Source organism: Malurus melanocephalus, unplaced genomic scaffold, assembly GCF_030028575.1.
Source record: "Malurus melanocephalus ecotype Western Australia unplaced genomic scaffold, MMel_1.1 scaffold_57, whole genome shotgun sequence".
In the NCBI taxonomy this organism is placed as follows: domain Eukaryota; kingdom Metazoa; phylum Chordata; class Aves; order Passeriformes; family Maluridae; genus Malurus; species Malurus melanocephalus.
In genome coordinates, this window is record NW_026623289.1 from 787,192 (window position 1) to 802,880 (window position 15,689).

The 15,689-nt window shown below is 43.2% G+C and overlaps 1 protein-coding gene across 1 annotated transcript in view; it reads right to left on the reverse strand.

Annotated features, from left to right (window-relative positions):
- Nucleotides 1-4,171: 4,171 nt before the first annotated feature.
- The window catches only part of KIF26A (kinesin family member 26A), a 95,511-nt gene continuing 83,993 nt past the window's right edge, over nucleotides 4,172-15,689 (reverse strand). The window contains exons 13-17 of the mRNA XM_057365686.1: nucleotides 14,771-14,933; nucleotides 10,850-14,219; nucleotides 7,203-7,393; nucleotides 6,165-6,315; nucleotides 4,172-5,648 (exon numbers count right to left, since the gene is read on the reverse strand). Coding sequence (XP_057221669.1) covers nucleotides 5,473-5,648; nucleotides 6,165-6,315; nucleotides 7,203-7,393; nucleotides 10,850-14,219; nucleotides 14,771-14,933 — 4,051 coding nt within the window. The 3' untranslated portion in view covers nucleotides 4,172-5,472. The remainder of the gene's footprint in view (nucleotides 5,649-6,164; nucleotides 6,316-7,202; nucleotides 7,394-10,849; nucleotides 14,220-14,770; nucleotides 14,934-15,689) is intronic.

Sequence of the window (15,689 nt, forward strand, 5' to 3'; positions counted from 1 at the left end):
AAGTGTATCTGTGCCAGGTGCTGACAAATGGAAGGTCGTGGTTGCAGGCAAAGGGAAAGGTCTCAGTGAGACAATATTTGAAAGTCAGTTTTTCCAGTGAAAGGCCAAACTCTAAAATGTCTGCGTATTTCTCTGCTGCCTGTGCCCTGAAGCACTGCGCCTGCCTCCCAGAGAGCAGCACATGAGGACTCCAAAGGTATTTCTTATACAAGGTCAGATCAATTAAAATGTGCTTTAAATAGAGTCACGGGAGCCGTGGCAGGAGCTCCACAGGCTGATTAGATCCTGACACTCTGAAGGGCAGAGTCTGAGGYAATCCACTGACCTTGGGTAGGAGAGCCAGATAACAAGGAGGCACAGACCTGCTTTTTCCCTGTCCTGGTACTGAAGGCTTTGTTCCTTCTCGTCATCTAATATTCCTTCAATACCAGTGATGCTGGGAGTTAACTGGTGCCCTGGTTCTTTTCCTACTGAGGTCAACAGCAGAACTCCAAAACCAAGTCTTTCAAAAGCCAGGACTCTTTTAGCGGTCTCAGGGAGCCCAAGGAGGAAAGGAGCTCCTGCCTTCCTTTACAGGACCTGATAGGAAGCTCCCACAGAAATGTTTACATTAAAGAAATAAATGAAGTAAAACCTTGGCAGAGTGAAGTTGTGCTGGTGCATGCCAGGGCCTGGGCTGTCTACTTGGAAGACAAACAAACAAACWAAAGCTGTCTCAGAGAGACCTCCTTACTACCAAGATTTGAAAGAGCCTAATTTCAACAGAGACTATTAATATAAAAGTGCAGCAAGTGAATAAGTGTTGATGCAGTGGAGAGATGGCAGAAATGTTGCTTGTGTCTGCTGTAAGAGCATCTCTTCATTCTCCATCCCACAGTGAGGTGCAGTCAAGTGACACCTCCCTTCTCTCCCATATGAGTGTCACAGGAATGCAACAAAGCCAGGAATGACCCGTCTCAAGCTGAAGGCAACAGTTAGAAACAAAAGACACACAAACAAGGTTAAAAACAGGCTGCTGAGGAARTGCATCACCTGCAGTCCCCACGTGGGTTGCTCTGAAACATTCCCCTCCTTTTGCCTCCATGCTCCAGCTGTCCCACCCATCCTCCTCTTGTGGGGAGGCTCTTGGGAAGAGAAAAAACGAGTGAAGCCATTGGCTTCCCTGCAAGCTGCTCCAAGGTCACCGTCATGTCAAACACGCCCCATCATCCAGCAGTTCCCCTCAGGTCTGATAATAAATCTCTGAGCATTTACACTGTCAAGGGTTATGTCTTATTCTATGTATTCCACAAGCATATTTCTGCAAGTCAAATTCTGCACGAAGCCATGGGATGCTATGTACAGGAGCAGCCTGGAAGGCAGTTTCTGCTTTCTAATCTGTACTTGGGATATCACTGAACATCAGCAGAACTGTTCTTTCCTTTCACCTAAATACCACTGATAAATAAAATATTTTCAGCAGTATTTTCATCTGGTGAAAGTCAGCATGGTGATGCCTTTTTCTCTAGTCCTAGAATTACGAGCCAGACACAGTCAGGGTTTTTGAATTGTTATTATCTTTTAATAAGAATCCTTAGGTGCACAATTTGTCAGATGGAAAACACTGAAGATGCACACCCATGTGACGTGTATATAATTTTTATAGACTTTGCAAAGTAGCATATCTGATAAAAAAAACCCCAATAAGAAGCTCACTAGGTGAAGTAATGCCCTCYAGTTCCACTAACTTCTAGATTCTCCCCCCTCAGATGGGGCTTGGATCCTGTGCACAAAAATACATCTCAAAGAGCTGGTYTTAACCTTGCTTTCTATGRAGAACCAAGATAGTATAGGAGCKTCAAGCCCTCAACTTGGAGGCTTTTGGAATGTTTTCTCTTTCTGCCTAGCAAAACACTGAAGCTAAGCTACAATAATAGGCTACAAAACTACAAATATATGTGCAAACAATACAGAGAAAATATAAAATATATATAAAAGGAAAAAAAAAATCAGCACAGCATCAGTAGCTCTGCTGAACCACTGCTAAAGGAATTTACACCATCTGAAGCCCTGGAGCAAAAAAAAAAATCCAAGTCAATGGGAGATAAGCCAAAACTGGAGTGTTTTGCTGGATACAAACCAGATTTACTTGCTTGCTTAAACAGGTGCCTAAGTGCTCTAGCGAACCGGGTCCCAAATATGGCAGCATTTTTTATTTATGTCCACTTCTGCCAGCTTGGACATCTGATACAGAGATCATCTTTTAGCTAACATTTTTTCTTAAAGCCTGCTTATAACCACACTATAGAACAGCTGCCTGTGGAGTTATGTTCTGTGCATAACTTTAAAAATAAAATGCAAGTGACTGGAAAACATGGTTTAATAACTAGAAAGAAAATACATGGGTACCTTGAAATAGAAATAAATGAAGCATCTTCTGCATGCTGAGAAAAGAACAAATAATCTTTTATTTCTGTTGCATTCTCTTTTAGTACTGATGTTTCAATACTGCAGTTACAGTGTCCTAGAATTGCCTGAGCTGGAAGTGGTTAGACCAGAAGCACTGTAGGGGAAAAGGGTTTACACATACATTAAACAAGTTTTTGTCTACAGAGCATCTTATTTATCTATGGTGAATCCACGATTATACAAAGTGCAATTCCAAAGACTTGTAGCAATGCAACAATGTCCCCAGCTGAAATCCCATCTCCCAGGAGTAGTTTTACATATTGAACTACAATTATTGGATGGGAAAAGGCGAAAGCTTGGAGGTCATGTCCAGAACACAAGCTCCTCCTCACTTTCTCGAGTCCCTAGTCACCAGCTGAGAGTCCTGCTTTCTCACTTGATTTCTGTYCCAGTCCATACTTCATCTCCTCCTGAAATAGGCCTGACCCCTCAGGTCCATTCCAGATGGCATTAGAGGCTGCCTTGAAAAAGGGTTTTTGCCCAGAGCTCAGAAATACCACAGGTCAACTGATCCTGCCACAGCACATTTTAAGATGTGCATCTCCAGAGGACAGTGCACTGGCAGTGCAGAAACCAACACCAAGCACAGAGCTCCTCATGAATACATTCTCCTTTTGCCCTCATGTTTGTGCASGTTTCCTCTTTTGCTAATAAATACTTGTTCCTCAGCATGCTGCTCCTTTTTAACATTTTGGTTGTATTTATTTATCTGATCCTTGCTCTGAAAAAACCCACAGTGTATTGAATCACTACATGGTTTTGATTCTATCTTTGGAGGAACTGTGACTTTCTCCACACAGAAAGTAAATTTAGCCGGAATTTACAAGTTAGTAAATATAGCTGATATTCAAGGGTACCAGCAAGAAGATCCTCTAGAAATTCTAGATGCCATATTCCCTTGCACACAACCGAGAGAGTGCCAAATGTCACTAAACAAACATAGGGCACCCTTTTCCAGGGATAAATCTGAGGGATAGAGAAGAGCATCCTTAGTAAACCATGCAAAGTCACAAAGCTCTTTAAGCATCAAACTCTTGCTCTGGCTCTCCCATTTCTCCATCAGCACAATGAGGAGGAAGGAATTTACCCCACCTCAAAGGTCCCTCCCGAGGATAAGAAAACTCAGTGCATGGATGCCATGCTGCTAGGACTACCTYATGAGAGAAAAAGAGGGAGGGGAAAACTTCACACTATTTTGGCCTTTTAGCCAAATGGCTGGAGAACACCAGAGATGGTGTCATCAGRAGCACAAGCTTTTTTCCTGGGGAGACTCCAGGCAGCACCAGGAGCTGAGGACCAGGCACAGCTGTCCAGCCAGGGAGCAAACACGGCAGTGTCACAGAGAAATCAATGTAGCTGTTTGCCATGATGGACCTATGGGGCCCAGGGCTTGATTGCACTTCCTCRGTTTCTTGTGGTTTCAGACCCATTTTTAATTGCTTTTTCTCATCAGGGAAAACAAGTATGTGAGCCGCAGGTCTTTGTTCTGTAAACTATAAAGTGCTAAGAGAATAGAAGCATTATCACTGCTATTTATTTCACTCTTTGGTGTTCTTCCTCTCTTTCCTGATTGGTTTATGATGACTAATGTCAGATTTCTGTTCCCAGTCATACACCTCTTGGGCACAGAGACAATGCAATGTGACATTTAACACAGTGCAGCATAGGCCACCCTCCCCCTTCTGTACATTAAAATCACAAACACAGCCAAAAGCAYTCGTAACAATAGATGTATCTTTTATTCACAGATAAAAACTGAAGCAAGCTGTTATAATACATATTTATACAAAGGATTTGAAAAAACCATAAAAAGGAAGATGATTAGAAAATATGATTCGTTATGAAATGTGGTATTACATACACTATTAAACCTTTTCAAAAGTATCTGTTTGGCAACAATTTATCAATAATTTCCACACTTAAGTGGCTTCCTTCAAAAAAGCACAAATCTCATGCAGCATGTATAAACTTGATCCTGAGGGTTTGCCTTCCTTAGAAAAACTGTAAAAAGATATACTATTTGTCTTAAAAGTTCAAAATGCAAATGCTATATTTATAGTCAAAACTATATAAAAATATGGACCTAACTTAACATTTACAAAAACTTTTTGCTCCTTTTTTTTTTTTGCTTGTTTTATGGTTTTGGTAATAAACTTAATTCTCAGTTCCTGCAGTCAGAGAGGAAAAAAGAAAACCAAAACAAACCATAGTGTCCTTTGTAGACTTCCTCACATTAAATTTACGACTCCAAAAAAGACCAGGTCTGTGAAAAGTGAGGTTAGTAACCAAGGAAGTAAGTAAGCAGTTAATATATATATCTATATATGTATATATAAAATGGAAAACAAACATTTATTTTGATCTGAAAAAGTAATAATACAAAACCTGAAGGTAAAACAATCATCTCAAAATGTCATAATACTCCTTTTCAATAGATAAATGTTCATAAAAATATCTTGAACCCTAACCAAGAAAACAATTATAATACAATTTTAATTCTGCTACATAAAACAGCTTTTCTATGAAACAAGAAGGCAAGTTCAGGTATGAAAACATAATTTACTTATTGCTTTTGCTACAATGTTGTTTGTTTTTTACATATAGTCATAAATACACTATACAGTATAAAATATCTCGTAGGAATACATTTTGTGGTCTGCTTAGGTTTGCTGGCTTTAATTCTAGCACCAAATACAAAAATGAAAATCAAATGAACTTTAAAGGCACTTCCATTTCATGTTTGTTTGTTTGTTTGTTAATTAACATCATGGTTTGTACTATATTTCTTCTCTTCCTTCTGGTAGAAGCAACACTTGATCCTACTTTTATCTTTGTACAGCTCAGGTCACATTGAGGCACCAAATGATTTATGAACATTCCCATTCCTCAGCTGTTTCTTTCTCTTACAACATTCATTGTTGCTTTTTCATCTTTCCTCCTTCACTTCCCAGCTACTTTATCCCTTTACTTCTCCATGTCAGACGACCCAGCTTCACTTCCTTCAGTCCCTTGAAAAACCTCTCTTCAAACCTCCACTTCCCTCACTCCATCTTGCACATCAGTTATTCCRATATCGAAACACGTCACTATCATGATATGTGACTTGCACAGATTAACACACTGCTCCAGTTCTTCTGTCACTTGTTCCAGTGCCTCCAGGTACTCCTGAGACTCCTTATCGAGATCAGGATCCACTTCAACTGCCAGAAAAAAAAAAAGTACTGAGTAAGAGAAACAGTTCACTGCAAAACATTATTCTATCACAAACGAGCCAATACAGTAAATTTTAATTTCTCTTGAGCTAAGACTTTTTTTCCMCTTTGCTCACCAGATGCAAAACTCTACCTTGAGGCTCCAGTTACACACAATGCTCAGTCTGTGAACAAATCTCATGCTCAATTTCCCAGCTATAATATGGATAGGAAAACAATTTTTTTTCCTTCTTTGGAATGAATAATAATAATAAAAGAGTGTATCTTTAATATTAACAAGCATCATAGTATGTGTCTGCACCATTTTGATGTTCTCTTCTAGTTGGTCTGGGYGGGTTTTTTGTTCAAATCACATATTACAGAAACACAGATTGAGTCATAGAATATTTTAGGACTCAATTCAGAAAAATATCTTTGCAAGTGAATTAAGTTTTTCAGTGGGATTGCTGATGTGCCAAAAATCTGTTGGATGTGATCATAATGCTGTTTTTGCAAAATACTTACAATCTTCTTTCCACTTATTTGGATCCATCATCAACCTGCACTTTGTCTCTTCCAACTCTTCCTTCAAAAATTCATGCTTTGCCTTTATTTCTCTGATTCGCTGCTGGCGCCTCTCCAGTATCTTCAGCTTKGTATGGAAATACATCAGACCCTTTTAAGACACAGAAAGACCATTCCATGAATTTCCCTGATGTGAGCTGGGCCATAACAGTCTGACACAAACTGCTCCCAGCTCACTACTTGTAAGAGCTAGCAAGTGGGTTGTTTTATTTGGCTGTGGGGTTGGTGGGTKTTTGGTGGCTTTTTGGGGGGCTTTTTTTTATTTGAAATTTACAATAATGGACTCTAATCTCATTAATTCCTCTAATCTAGAGGAATCACAAGTTACATCACTTGAGTATTTGTTGCACTTCTCTGAATTAGCAATCGYATTCTGAAACTACTACTGTTTGTAGATAATTTTTTTCCAGTAGTGAAAATGATAAACACAGCCTAACAATAATGTCAGAGTTACAGTTAATGCTAAAACACATGAATTCTTATTTTCTTAAAAGTATTCCTACCTTCTCAACATCCTGGAAAGGCTATTACAAAAGAAATGGGAAAAAGGCATCAGTAGAACATAGAATCCTGGTCTCCAAAACAGAATTAGCTGAAGTGTCTTCCAATTACAAGTAAGTTAATCTCAGTCTATCCCTGATTTTAATAGAATCCTGTCACTTACATAAAGAGTTAATGACCCTGTCGTTGAGGGAGGCTGTAAGGTTTCATCAGCCAGGCTAGGATTATGAAGTCTTCTCATAATGTATTCACTGGTAACTTCCATTTACATCATCAGTCATGTTAGACACAATTAATTTTAGACAGTAATCATTTTCATTTTCTGTGTTAAGGATACCCCAACATATGAATTGWAAAATTAATAATTATAGTACTTTAATTGCAATCAATTTCCTGAACACCATTCTGGCATTCAAGCAAGGACTTTGTCTGTATATTGTAATTTAAGTTGTCTACAGTTGTAAAATATGCACTGACCTCAGTTTCCTCTTGTCTGTGTCGCTGTAATCGTTCCACATCATCAATCTCATAAACTTTAATTTCAAATGGCTCTTTCAAAGTGCCTGGCAAAGGTGGTAGATCAACCCATTGGCCGGTGACACTGGGCTTTCTTCCTAAGGAGGCAGCATCTGGCAAGGGAGCAGGAATCAGTCGACGACGCTGGAGACCTAAAATACAAAAACAAACATTCCTCAGGCTCTAAGAGACTAACACACTGCAGAACATACTGCAGTGAATTAAAGAAAGATCCAGGTTCTCAGCATACTTAGGAAGAAATGCTTTTCTTGATCTTTTCTTTTTAGTAGAATACCCTCAGGCTGCTAATTGAGTTACTGCCTTGACAAAGTAGGTTTCACTTGGTTCACAGATGGGAGCAACAGCAGTTCCTCTCCCAAAGCAGATGTCTGCACATCAGCTCTTTATTCTCTCCTTGCAAAAATATTCTGCCTGGACTGATTTTCCTTTGGTGGACTACAACGGTATTCATTGCCTTGCAAAGACAATGAGATAGTGAATAATTTCAAACCATTACTGATAATGGCAGACTTATCTCAAAATCATCTGCTCCCCCAGTTAAGGCCAAGCAAGGCTATCTAAGATCCCTCTCACTGCACTGTCTCTATGCAAAGCCCAGCTCCCTCCAGATTTATTACTGTTATTTTAGGGTGCTAAACAGCAGCAGTTTTGAGTGACTTTGTGGGATTGAGAGGCATTCAGAAGACATCAACCAAGCTGCAACTTGAGCCACCTCTAATGTTGAGACATATCACCCCTTTGCACCAGCACCCAGAAGCTCAGCATATGACAARACTCATCATCTTGAATTTACCAAGAAAATCATACTCCGTGATGCATCTGGTAGGCTCAAGTTTCATGAAGCAGACACTGATTTATATCCTTCAAAAATGCTGATATTTTTAATTGTGAGAGATAGCACTCTGGTGTCCAGGTTTTTTGGTGTTTTGTTGTTTGGTTTTTTTTTAATTATTAAGCCTCTTTCCAGTCTCTAAAAGGCTGACCTTTACACTACCCGTGTAAAGGATGAGTACAGGCATAGAGCTGCCCTGGCAACATTAACAAGGCTGCAGTCCAATCCCTAGGAAGAGGAGGGCTGAAGGCCACCAGAAACAAGCTGAAATGACACATGGTAGCAGTATCAGCTGGCTTTAGGTCACTGGTGACAATAAATTAAGTGCTTAATTGCCTCCTCTCACTAAAACCTAACTCAGAAGTAATGAGCCTTGTTTCTTATGCTCTTACAAAAACGAGCACATCAAACAGTCAAGGCAGCTCTGCTCAAAGGATAATGCTGCCAAAATAACTTCTGGGCCGAAACCCCTACAGGAGAGGTGAGTGCAAGTTAAGGCTGTCAGATAAGCGCTGTCACGAAGTTCAATATGAAATGAAGACAAAATTGCAGCAGGCACCACTAAAGCAACACACCTCACTGRTACCCAAAAAGTTACCAGCTTTACATATTCTTGAGAGAAACATCCTTCATTCTTAATAGCATCTTTTCTGTTTTCTAATAACAAGAACAAATGGGAATGTTTCCACAAGGGGAAGACTTGTTCCTACTTCTACAACACCGTTCTCACAACCCCAATCCATTTAGCCTGAAACACCCCTACAGTCCTGTCAGAAGTCCTGTAGTCACACTCTGTAACCATCATCTTGTAACTGCTTTGGTGACAGTTCCCCCTGAGGAGGACACCAAACAGATGTGGTCAAACATGTGCAATAAGCAGGAAAACTTCATCTCCTTCTACTGCACAACCCAGGGTCAGCATCATTTCCCCAAGAATGAAGTTAAAGGATAACGTAACAGCTTTACAGTGATATACATGGGGGCAGGATCTGTCCTTAAATCCAGAGAGTGCATGACTCCAACATAGTCTGGTGMAACATAAGCTACTCCAAGAATATCTAATAATGTGCAAGATTAAAATCATTTTAGAACAATAACAGGTCTGAACCAAACATTTCTCGTAAGAAATATATGATGCACTTCCTGGTAAACCGCATTTCATGCATAAAACACATTATTTTCTCAAAGTCTATAGCACTCCAAAAAAAAGTAATAYATAATTTACTGATACAAAGCAATTACAACTGGAAAAAGAAATAGTTTGTCATTTTTAAAGACCTTATAAGCATTTCCTGGGGCAAAAACAAATACAAATCCATCAGTGGGTAATGCCTTCTCAATATGTGTGCAACTTATACAGCTGTTAATATTGATTTGTAGGCAAGGTTTAAGAGGCTGATATGCTACGGAAAGAGAAGTGCAGCAAATGTTGCACTAAGTTTCCAAAATGATTTATCACTTGCCGAAGCAACTCGGCTGCCTTGACCAGAAAGCACTATGAGATCAGCCTCACTCATTTGGTTTTACGGCCAGAACTGAGCATCATGGGTATCTACAGGGATAGCAATAATTGCCACTTTCCAACCAGAAGTTCAGATGCAGTGCATTGTTGATAATGGTTCCTACTCATTTTCACCAGTCAGCATGCCGAGGCTGCTGAAGGAGGCTGCTGGTCATCAGCTACACGGCATCCATTGCCATGGGTTCTTTAGGACAGCACAGGATCTCAACCTAGGACTGAGGAAATGAGCACTGTAACACCAATCTGAACTTGGCTACAAACACACCTGACTGCAGCTGCACTTAGATGAGCACCACCTGCGAAAGCAGTAAGGAAAGGCACCAGAGAGAAGGAAAGGGGCCCTGGCTCCCACACGCCCACCTTTGCTTGGCAKGGTCAGCGAGCCAGTTGCCTCTTCCAAGCAACTCTCCCAGCCAGTTTCCTACTGYTTACAGTATCCACACATACATCCTAAAACTTCTTAATATAAATACTATTGCAGTATACTTAATATAAATACTATTACAGTGCAATACAGTAATTTAGCGATTAGCTGGTGGCATTAACTTAGGAGTCACTGCATCTTAAGCGCACACCCTACTGCTCTGCCCCTAAGCTTTACCTTTGGGTAATCTAATACACATTTAGCAATCCTCATTAATTCAGGAACACTCTTCTCCCCTGCAGGCCTATTCCTTTGTTTCCAAACTACATACAGCCCCAGCCGGTCTCTCTGGCATTCCCTCACAGACACCTAGCAGTAAAGCTCCTCCTCTCCTCGCTGCCCTGCTCTCACCAGTCTTCCAGAATCACTCACTCGATCCTCACAAAACTCCATCAGCACTCACCCAGCACCTCACTTTTCCCAGCCCACCCATAACACTCTCCTGTTTGGGCCACCCTGGTGCTGGCCCTGCTGAGGGAGGAAGGAATGTCCCGCATCTGCTTGCAGGYTCCCTGCGAGGGAAGAGGCAGCAGGTGGCTGCCGGCACCCCRGGGCGCCCCACACCTCTCCTGCCCTCTCCACCACAGCACCTGTGTCACACCTGCAGCTTTGAAGTAAAATAAATGACAAGTAGCTGCTGTCACAGCAATACACATGCACACACAAGCACACGCCGTCAGCCGCCTCCGTGCTCTGAGCTCCCTGCAAGCCTCCTCTCCTTCCTGTCAGAGATGCCACAAACACCTCCATCCTCAGGGATGCAGCAGAGCACCAGCAGACACCTGAACACCTGGCCCTCCATTTCTTACCTGTTGACCGTTTCTTGGGGGATTTAAGGCTCCTCATCCGACCTGGCGAAGACATCCCGCTCTCGCTCATGGAGTCGTGCGCCGAGGAGGCGCTGCCGGTGGCCTCGCTGTCCCGAATCATGCTCTCGTAGCCACTGCTGCCCCCGCTGTGGTAGAACAGAGCCGTCCTCCCCATGGCCGGCGGCAGCTCGCCGCTCAGGACGCTGCTGTTGTCGCTGCCGTGGCCGCTGCTGTAGCGCTGTGGCCGCCGCGGCGCCGTTATCTTGCTGTACGGAGACGGCAGCGCCGGCATYTGCGATTTCTCGTCGCTGAGGTTGATGCCGCTGTCGTTGCCGCTGTCGGAGTCGGTGGAGCCTCGGAAGTGCCCCGCCTTGGCAGAGCCGCCCGACACCAGCTCGTTGACGCGGCTGTTGGCTGCCCTCATGGCCTGCTTGGTGCCCATGATGGTCCCGCGGCCCGGTTTGCCGCCCACAGGCTGCACGGAACGGGGCGCTGCCTTCCCGCCMGCGGCCATGCCAGAGCCCTTCCCGGCCGGCTGTGCCAGGGACTTCACCGAGGAGCTGAGAGACTTGGAGCCACTGGCAGASAGGCCCCGGTTTTTATTCCCATTGGCCTGCACCTTCTGGTTAGCTGTGGGTTTTGCCTGGCTGTTTTTACTGGCTGCAGGGGCAGCGAAGGGCAGTGGCAAACCCACACTGGAAGCCACAGGGGGCACCCCCAGCCTGGGGACAGAGCGCCCTGCCCGGCTCCCACTGTCCCGCGTCACGCTCGCTTTGGATCCCACTGAGGTCAGGCTGTCACACCTCTCCAGGGACATGTGGCTCCCGTATCGGTGCACGGTTTCACTCTTCGACGCCTTTACCTTTAAGCTGGACGTCATCTTGGGCAAAGAGTGGTCCCCTTTCAGGTTCATTTTGCAGCTGGCGCTTTCACTAAAGTAAGACCCAGCTTTCAGCCGCAAATCTGCTTCGTCTTCAGCCTTTGGAGTGACAGCTCTGGCGAAGTCCAGGCCAGAGGCTTTCCCCCCACCATTACCCAGACCAACAGGTTTCTGCTCCAGGCTCGATTTACGTACAGGAGGTGTTGGAGGTGTTGGCCCACCTGGTCTGGGCAACATGGTTGATTTCTGTGGTGTGTTCTTCTTTCCCAGTGAGGATTTCAAGCTGCCGGTGGCCAAGGGCGCATCCAAATTCCCTCGGGTCACRGACTCTGGCAAAGTACTGTTAGCGTGTGACACTGGCGTCACTCCCAGTGTGGTGGCTCCTCTCTTCAGCTGTGGCATCTTCATCACAACTTCTGACTTCTTTGCAGCTCCACTGGAGGATTTGCAGGACATTTCACAACCATCCACAACCCTCTGTGAACAGGCRAGCATAGTCTGCGACTTCGTTGGCCTGGACGCTGTGCCAAAACACTGGGCAGCTTTTTCTGGCTGCTTCTCAGTACCAAATGTGTGAGGTTTTGGAGACAGCAGCGAGTCTGCAGGTTTTGCTTCCAACTGATAATCGGTGCGTAACAGCCAAGGATCTTCAAATATACCATGTGGATTCTGCAGCTCTTTATAGCTGAGGACAGTATTATTGTGGATTGCWGAAGAGGTAGTTTTTGTTTTCCTAGGAAGACTAGAATGTATAGTTTCTATCACAGGCGCATCGCGAGAATTACTAAATTTAATTTTTACTGGCTGATCAGTGACACAAAAAGCACTTTTTATCTGAGATGCTTTGGTAGTTTCAGAGGTTTGAGGGCTTTTGCTGATGCTTGAGGAAAGCTTGCTCGAACTCAAGCTCTCAGTGTCCAGTTCAGAGAAGCAAAATCCACTGTCATTCAGAGCGCTTTTCARGGGGACACAAAAATGGGATGAGTCCAAGTTGAAGGGTTCCTCGGACTTGTTACAGTTGTAAGATGACTGTGCGACGAAACTGTCACTAGACTGGGCTCCATCACTTTCAATTGTACAAATGCTGACTTCACTAAGCCAGGAACTGATGGAAGAACGTCTGCTGCTGGTAAAGGGATCCTTAGCAAAGGGCACAACAATATCAATATTTACACCAGTAGAAGTCTCCTGTGAGGTATAAGCATCAAACTCATCATTTATGCTGCTGATAATACTGACCGGCCTCGAACCCGACGCAAGCGCCTGAAGGGAGCAGTCACTGTTAAAGCTAATGATACTGGAAGGTCTCCCATTATCCATAATTCCACTAATAGATAGCTCTTCCACCACTGTGAAAACAAGCTCATCCTCTCCATTCAGCTCAACAGGCTGCTGCAAAGTCACAGTGGTGGTCAGTATATCCCGATCAAAACATTTCCCTCGGAATGCTGACCTGAAGCTGTGCACCTCGATCGCACCTGACTGACTCTGGGTGTTGCTACCAACCAAGAATGTGCTTCCTGCAGGGCTTTGCTCAGGTTTGTTTCCCATCTGTTTGCTCATTCCCACAGGAGGAGTCCGAACTGCATTGCCATTGTCCAGCTCCGAATTCTCAGCTTTGGAGCTTGGGGAGTGTTCTCTCTGCTGTGGAGGGGGAGGTGCTGGGCTTGGCAAGGGTCTCTTCACATACAAGGACTTTTCCTTAGTGACACATTCGGCTGTGGCCTTATTCTGCTCTGGATTCCTCAGAGGGCTACACCTTGAAGTCTGCAGGGAGTCACTGATTGTCTCTCTCTCCCCCTCCAGGAGAGAGTCTATTATTTTGCTGTCAGCTCTGCTCTGCAGCTTAGAAAGCTCTGCTTTCAAGTGAGGTGTGCTATTTTCTTGACAGTTGCCATTGCCACCCCTTGGTGCAACAGCCTGTAAAGGAAGGTTATGTCCTTTTTTGGGAGAAGCAGTTTCTTGTAGAATCGGTTTCTTAAATCCTCCAGAAGGAGAGGATATTTTTTCCTTTATCAACCTAGACTGTGCATTTTCTGTACTTCCAGGAACAGGAGTACAATTTGGCCCAGAGATTTCTCCACAAGCAAATTTCACAGGTTCCTCACTTCCATCAATGCACTCTAACCTTTCCTGCAGTTCAGCAAAAGTGTTGCATTTAAAATGGTCCTTGTCAGAACTTCTACCAAGAGCAGAATTGTCTTTATTTCTCTTCTTATTTAGGGATGGGATAATGGGAACAAACTCTGGYGGACCTTCATTATCTGTCAATTCCCTGTCGGACAAAGCTGCACCATTGGGACCAACATAGATGACAGTATCACAAGACTGTTCACTGCTGGAGGAATAATCAGGATCACTGGATATATTCAGGACAGGAAGGTCTGGGTCAAGGGCAACAGTTCGTGGGTGGAATGGTCGCAAATGGGGTGGTCTCCGGACGTGTCCTTCTTCACATGAACTCTCTCCTCCAGACGAGCTGGATGCATACTGAAAATGACAAGGGAAAAGTTATTAATATCAATTGATAAATAAGTAYATACATGTACAATAATTGATTAAAAGATCAGGCTTGCAATATACTCTGTGCTTTGTGTATACTACCACAAGTACATATAGTGGGAAAATATTAGAGGGGAGGGTAAATTAAAATAACATGCTACATAGATTTTACTGTATTAGTAATATAACAATCACACCCTTTCAGATAATTTCCATTAAATATTATGCATTGTCTTTCTCCTCAGTAGTTTTCTGTTCCTCCTCTATTGATTTTTAATTAGTATAGATAGAAGCTTTTGAGATAGTTCCACATGTAAGCAAAGAAAGAATACGTGTTTGAAACAAAAAGAAGGGTATTTCAGGATTAAGGATTGGGGGCACTGATGATGGCTCAGTGCCAAGTCATTTGTCAGTTCCTCTCCTGAGCTTTTATGCATTCTGTATTACTTCCTACCACCGAGAAATCCCATGTTCCCCTACCGAGAGGTTAGAAAAACTCATTTCCAAATGAATTARTTTCTGCTTCTTTGTGAACCAACCTTGGATTTCTTCTTTCTCATGCGGTGGATTCGTGATGCGAGCTGAACAGTGGTGAGAGTCTCTGCATAATTGGCTGGGGAGTCAGAAATGTGCGCAATCATAGTAGTCCTGCAGTTGATGTTCCCAAGTGATTCCCTCAACAGCATTGTCAACTTGTTGTCCCTGTGCAAAYARATGAGAACACCRGGATTATTTAAAGAAATCATCACCCTTTTTTTGCAGAATTTTACACCACAAGCTGTGCTTACACTCTCGTGCATGTATGGTGCATGAAGATAAGAAATATGCTGCTGTTATTGACCACACTTAAAATGTCTCTAAATGCACACATATAAAGATACCAGTATTTTAATTTATCTGCCTGTGCACTTACACTATTGTAAGTCATATGGTTGGTTAGAAAATTTTAAACCAATTGACTGATAACTAGTAATCTCAGGTTTAGGTCATACTACACAAAAAAGATCAGAGTGCTGTATTTTTAGCTGAACAGACTTAGTACCTGGGGAATTGCACTCTGAGCTCTATGCAAACACTTTTGATAATAAGAAATAAAAGAAGTCAACACAAATGCTAAGAAATCTCTGAACAGATATAACAATGTTCAATACCAGACATGTCACCTCAACTAATCTACTTTTCATTCTGCCACCTGTGGTCTGCTCTGACAGAGCAAAAGGGAAGCAGAACTTGTCTCCGGAGGCTTTCCTGGTGATGTAATCCTCCACTGTGGACAGTAAAGCTGACAAGGTAAGTGACATYTTGTCTTTCAGTGGTCTCCAAGACATCTTTCCCAATGGCTCCCTGGAGGCTGCTTCCTACTTCCTGCTTCCTACAGCCCTACCCCGAGCTGGTCCAACCTGTGCTAACCCATCCATCCTCCATACACAAACCTAGCAACTAGCCTGAGGAAAATAT